Raw genomic sequence first — 6999 nt, 5'->3', positions numbered from 1 at the left:
ACTGATTCCAGTTGCGCTACTTACAAGCGACAGGCATCGAAAGATGTAAGAATCTGCAGATTTATTACAGTTCTAGGCCGAAAGTCGTGACATACTGCGATTTTCACAATATTTAACCGTTTGTAGCTCATAGCAACATTAACACATTTCGATGAAATTTTCAGCGTGTGTATAATTGACATAGATTTACAAAACGTATTTTTTAAATTTTCATTACGAGCTCAGATAAAAAAAGTTGTAAAAACGACCTTCGCTATTTTCTTCGCGATTCAGACTAATTGCAGTTTTTTCAAAAATTTGTTTACACGCCATGTAGTAAACTAATCTTTCTAACTTCTCAAATAAACTCAAGTCGTTTGGCCTAATTTTAAAAAAGTTATTCCATTTTATAGAGTGTATGAATATTTATGTCCTCCACTGTATGTATTGTTATACAAACAACAGAATGACGGCAAAAAACCATTTCTCTAAGCCTTATAAAAATAGCGGTGCAAAGTCAAATTTTTTTTACAGCGATCGATAACCGAGAAGTCACGCGTACGCATTTGTTCACGATCGCACGCGGATGAGTCGCTGCGCTCCCGTGCCTGGGCGCGAGGTCTACGCGCGCTCTGATTGGCCAGTGTTTTTCGTTAATAATTCATAACGAAGCTTCAACCAACATTTTAGTACAGGAAAAAGTTGTTCAGAGTCACCCCAACAACCCCCCATTTCCGGGAGTTACACTCTTTAAGAAACACCCTGTATATGAGTTCTAAGTTTCGATAATCCAGGCGCCTGGTCACTTCGCATGTAACACTCGCTAAATACGAACGGTTCTCGAGTGTTCTTTTCAGGCGTCTTTGTCTACTACGTGTTAGCCTTGCAAAATTCCAGTGCGTTATTCTGAGTTTTCATATGATTTAGCCATCCCCGGTCTTAAATAATCATGAATTAAAACACATGCGCCTAACATTGGAATATCTACCAAATCTCAAGCGCCGATGATGAGTCCCCTCATACAGTCGCCCTGATTTTCTGTCCTTTATCAACAAAATCCTCGACCACAGTGGAGGGTGGCAGCTCTCAAAAAAATCTCACATCAACCCATGAAGTGGAATCATAAAAAAATTTAGTAATTATGAATCTTGCCTGCCATCGTTAAGAACTTGGTGAATACTTTCTAAGAGTACTTTGTATCCATTGCGTAATTTTAGAATAAATATTCTTTGTTTGCATTTTATGTATTTTTCTTACGCTTTATCATTGTATGTATCTAAGCTCCTACTTCTTAAAATAAAATAATTTTTGAAAATCGTTTTAATGATTCACATATCATCAGTGAAAAGTACAATTTAAGATTTCGTTCTGACATGTTTATAAGAGCAGTATTACTCTGCGCCGAGATTGATCCGGCGCGGCGCCGTCTCCAGTACGCTTACACAGTCCATTGTCCGAGGCAGTGATGCCAGGCCGCTACGATTTTGCCGGTATTTCCGCGAAATTAATGAATAAATTTTTCAAGCAAAAGTTAATCAGCATTCAGTTGACAATAAATCGTGTTAATGAAAATTTACAAAAAAGTTTTTATTCGATAAAAAATATAGATCGCTACAATTTTTTTAAATGAAACCATATATTTTTTTCATGTGCCAATCAATGCATGAATTCTCTTCAAAAAAGTATTAGAGAACTTAGGTCGAAAATTGATTAATTTAGAAATTATGATTTTTGTCCCGAACGCCCATATACTCGAAACACTGCGTCTCACCGAGATTCAAAGGGAATCTCCTAATTCTTACTCATGCGCTCAGGTTGTTCGAGCGTCACGCGGTGACGCAGATTATTGGCGGAAAAAGCCGAACAGGCTTCGCACACGGACAGAGCTACCGCTACACTTGCGTGAGAGCACGAGGACGGTATAGTGGGAGACGGCGGTAGGTCATAGTGGGGGTAACTGCTTTCGTCCACGATTCTGGAATCACTGGTCCGAGGTTAATGCGGGGTCCACAGTGGTCTTCGCGAGCAATTCACGAGCAGATCGAGAATCATGTTTGCCGGCAGTGTAAACATTTTCGTGAGCACTGAACTCATTAACGAACTCATAACAAAGAATTATTGCAACTTTAACATCATTTTCCAAAAGAACGGTTGAGTTGTGAGCTATGGTTCCTTTCACATTTTTGTCCTCGCGACGAGTAGAATACGTTGCAAGCCAGAAGAAATTGGACCTTGAATTTCAGGGTCAAGAATAATTTTGCACGTAAAAGATGTAGAATTCCACTGGGTGGTCTTTATACAACCTTTTCATACACCCTGTACGTCTCTCTAAACCGAATACTAAAGATAATCACTGGAAAACCTGTAAGGTATCTCATGATCTCTCTCCATTCCGAGACTAGAGTAGAACTCATTCAGAATTACCTTCGCCGTATTTTAGCTGCATGAAACGTGCAGGCTCATGAAAATCTTAAGTATCTATTACAAGAATGAATGATTGAAATAAAATTTCTTATAAAATAAAATTAAATTTCCCACTAACAGTTAGAGAGTGTTTGTTTATAAAACCATAAGCAATACTAACAACCTTACGGTTACTTAAAAATTCTGTTAATTTCCAAACTTCTCAAAAGTCATGTTACCATGCTACCCAGACATAAACCTCATCGGTTTTTTGCAACCTTTCCCCTATAATTAAACTAATATTCTTTCTTCTACTTTAGGTTGGTAATACCAATTCCATACTTCGCACCTGTCCGGTGAGAGGGCGCCAGTTCTCAGCATGGCTAAAAACACATAGAAGAGAGAAAGAAACAAAACAATAGTCCAGGCGTCTAGAGTAGGGGTCGTCTGTATCAAACCCACTGATAAGTTTAGCAGACGATCTCAAGACAGAGGAAACGCCTTTCCTTTTCCTCCTCGCTATTGTATGCTCTCTCTCTTTGAGTAATGCACAGCGCTAAAGGGCGGTAGACCGGAGATGGGGCAAAATCTCTTTCTCATTGCGTACCCGCCTTTAGGGGTCTAGGACGTTAATAGTATAGTATTTCATATGCTGTGACTAATGTGGTTAATTTGTCAAACATTACTAATATGCAAAGCATTCAAATTATTATAAATCTAATTACAAATGTAAACAAAAAACATGTATCTCTTAATAATCATTTCATTATAAATAGTCATTAATCTTTATACTCAATAATCATTTCTTTATTATAAATTACATCTAACTTTATGTCGTGTGATTGTATGTAACTTAGTACATGAAATAAGTATTACCAATTATCAAAGTGTAGGTCCATGTGTATATAGCTTTTCATTGTATTGACCCATCCAACACTCTACTATATAGTACTTCTCTAGATTCTTCACATCGTGAGTCTATTTCAGATTGCTCTCAACTTTCGTAGTAGACCTTTACGGATATATACAGAAGCCATTGAACAAAGAAATAGCGAAGTGTTACATTTTTTCGTAGAACAGTGCGTAGAAATGAACAATATATAAGTAAAAATGAAGCGCATAACGTTGTTCTTTAGCATACGGTAAAATTTTTATAAAAGGAGTGTGCATTTTAAGAATCTGAGAAATACAGGTTTTTTAAAATAGTTTCAATGTATTCATCTGGGCATCACTGTTAAGCATTGTCTCAACATCGTGGCATGTTTTCGCAGTGCACGAAAGATCCGAAAGTTGAGAACCTTTCATTTTTGTACGTTAATCGTTTTTTATTTGCTTTAAAAAATAAGGTTTTTAGAATAAAATGTTTACATCCCGTATGTAAATTCCTCTTTTTTTATCATGTATACATTATTGACTATATCGATACATCTGAACACATGCTTTGTTGTAATATTTCTGAACATTTATAATGAATTTGTATTTTTTATTGTCAGTAACAAATTGGATATGATATTGTTATCTGTATATCATATGAAATTTTAAAACAATGTCATACGTACTTAGGTTTACACTTCGTAAAAACTCATTATTTAAACATAAAATATGTAAAATAAGACGCAATACATTTTTAAAAAATATGCTTGTTTCAATTGTCATATAACATTGGTTATGTGGATTTTTTACAGGAAGTATACTACAAAAAAATTGTTTTTCATTTCCAATAAACAATGACAGAATATTTTGATCTACCAATTAATATGAACAGAATATGCAGAATTTGCCTTACAGAAGGTACTAATTTATCTTCTATTTTTTGTACGGATCAAGAAGTAAATGACTTCTCTGGCCTTCCACAAAAAATACAAGTTTGTGGATCAATAGAAATTCATGAACAAGATGGATTACCTTCATTAATTTGTGATATTTGCATTTATAAAGCAAGTGTTGCTCATGAATTTAGACAGCAGTGTCAACATTCTGATGCCAAATTACGAATGTATTATAATAAACCAGCTAAAACGACTATTATGGTAATTATAATAAGTTATATCAGTGCCTTGTACATCGTGTAATAAATCTATACATTTTCAAATATTTTAGGATGCATACACACAGACAGAATCAGAAATAAGAACATTATTACCAAAAAAACAAAGTATTCAAGAAGATTATTTTGTAAAGGAAGAAATGCAAATAACATCAAATTCTCAAGAATATATACAAAGTTGTGATTCCTATTGTAGAAATGAATCTAGTTTAAGTACCAGCCAAATTGATATGCAAAATGAGAAACTTTTTATTTGTTCCATCGGATTTGAAGGATCTAAGGAAATGGAAAAAGAACCTTGTATTTCAGAGAATAATGTAAATCAAACATCTTTTATACAAGAGAGTAACAATGATATTGTTGAAACTGTAGATATGCAAACTAAACCAAAAGGAGGTCAAAATATCAATCAAAGTTCAGAAGAAAATGATAAAAAGCAAGTGGATGAGTTTCTTGATGAAAACATATTAAATGACAATGATAAAGAGGATGAAAGAATTTTGCAGAAACGTACGTCTGCTCGAAAAGTAAAATCAGTGCCTAATAAAACTTATAGCGAGGATGAAATTGATGACAATTATTGTGATTCAAGTAATGATGATCAAGATTCTGGAGAATCAAAATTTAAATGCAAAGTATGTTCAAAATGTTATAGTACGCAAAGAGGATTAAAAAAACATTCCCTTGTTCATGGGAAGAAACATAAATGTAATGTTTGTTCAAAAATGTTTTACAAACTCGAAAACATGGAAAACCACAAAAAAATACATGCATCAAAACCTCTTGCATGTCAATTATGTCATGCATGCTTTTCTAAGCCTCAAAGTCTTGTGCGTCATTTAAAATCTCATACAGAAAAAGTAAATAATATGATTAAGCAAATTAATACAGATGAACAGAAGGATGAAAGAGAACCTAAAAAAGAAATGAAACTGGAAGATGATACAGATGACGAGAACAGTACTGTGAATGAAGTTTATGATTTTGAAAATGCACCTGAATTGTACAAATGTGAAATTTGTAGTCAGTACTGTTCTTCCTTAAAAAATCTGAAAAGACATACTCTTGTACATGGAGATAAAAAATACTCTTGCACTGTATGTAAAAAATGGTTCTTTAGACCTGATACATTAAAAAAGCATGCAGAAAAGCATGGTCATGGATTACTAGACAATTTGGTAGATGATAATAAATTCTTTGATTCTGATGATGATTCTTTCCCAAACACTACACAAAACACTTTGCAAGAAAATGAAAATGTTAAAAAAGAAGAAAGTGACGAAGACAGTTCTGGTGAATATAAATGTCAACATTGTGATAAAATCATGGCTACAAAGAAAGGTCTTAGACGTCATGTATCAATGCATAAACCAAAAGCTGAACCAGTTACTTGTGAAATCTGTGGAAAAGTATGCGCTAGTCAAGCTCGTCTTGTTCTTCATCAAAGGACACACAAACCAAAAGAAAAAATTCCACGAGAATACTTGTGTCATATTTGTAGTAAGGTGTATCCAAGTAATTCTTCTCTAACATATCACATGAGAACTCATACTGGTATTAAACCACATGTGTGTAAAACTTGCAATAGTGGATTTACTACAACAACAAGTTTAGCCAATCACATTAGGATTCATACAGGTGACAAACCATTTGTTTGTCATGTATGCAGTGCAGCATTTGCTGTTAGTTCAGCTTTTAGACGGCATTTGACTCGACATACTGGAGAAGCAAATTATTTGTGTAAAACATGTGGGAAAGCATTCAAAAGACTAAGTACTTTAAAGGAACATACATACACTCACTCTGGTGAAAAACCATATGTATGTAAAACGTGTGGGGCTGCTTATAGTCATAGTGGTAGTTTATTTGCACATCAGAAACGTTGTCGAGCTCAATATGGAGAGATGGTTGTAGATGAGCATCATCATACAGTTGCTCATCATATTCATGTAAATAATGTGCAATCTGCAGTACGATCACTTGCTGTGATAGGACAAATGTTTTAAGAAAAAAGATTGTTGTATTGAAAACTAATGATTTTGCTTATGCATTATAAAGATTATATTTATGCATTGTGTGAGTCATGTAAACTGTTATAAATGAGTATCAGTTTCATTATTTCTTAAATTAAATGAGGTACTGATAAACTATTTATTGAAACTTTGATGGTTAAAAAGAGCACATTGTTTGTGATATATGAAATATTTTTAGATAAGGTAAGTTTTAAGCTTTCAGTCCATTTTTTAAAGATATAAAAATTAAAACTCGCTGGATTTATTACAGTCCAGCTATTGACTGATGCAATAATCTCTTTAAAGCAAAATGCGTAAATATCTAGAAGTCGATAACAAGCGTTTTGAACAATATTCTAATGTTTTGTTAGCATTGAACACATTGTGAATGGCAAGACTAAACAGTTAGCATTACTAAACTAATTCCATTAATAAGAAACCAGTTTATCTGTTATAGTCGTTTGAAGCTTATTTAGTAACATCTCATAGTATTAATCTTTGTATCCCTACATTTTATGTAACTTTGATGTCAAGAATATATCAGCCCAAGAAAAAATG

The 6999-nt window shown here is 33.8% G+C and overlaps 1 protein-coding gene across 1 annotated transcript; it reads left to right on the top strand.

Annotated features, from left to right (window-relative positions):
• The first annotated feature begins 4109 nt into the window (after positions 1-4109).
• Positions 4110-6435, top strand: LOC108573943 (zinc finger protein 675-like). Its single transcript, XM_017936435.1, has 2 exons — positions 4110-4412; positions 4483-6435. Exons 1-2 carry the CDS (start codon positions 4110-4112, stop codon positions 6433-6435), a joined length of 2256 nt encoding a protein of 751 aa, XP_017791924.1.
• Positions 6436-6999: the final 564 nt, after the last annotated feature.

The sequence above is a fragment of the Habropoda laboriosa genome, unplaced genomic scaffold (assembly GCF_001263275.1).
Source record: "Habropoda laboriosa isolate 0110345459 unplaced genomic scaffold, ASM126327v1 scaffold187, whole genome shotgun sequence".
Taxonomy (NCBI): domain Eukaryota; kingdom Metazoa; phylum Arthropoda; class Insecta; order Hymenoptera; family Apidae; genus Habropoda; species Habropoda laboriosa.
Note: the sequence above shows the minus strand (reverse complement) of the source record. Positions and strands in the feature narration are given on the sequence as shown.

Excerpts from the sequence above, each read along its gene's own strand:
- LOC108573943 (XM_017936435.1), top strand. The coding sequence starts at position 4,110 with ATGACAGAATATTTTGATCTACCAATTAATATGAACAGAATATGCAGA. Across the intron at positions 4,413-4,482 it reads CAGCTAAAACGACTATTATG|GATGCATACACACAGACAGA; the intron begins GTAATTATAATA and ends CAAATATTTTAG.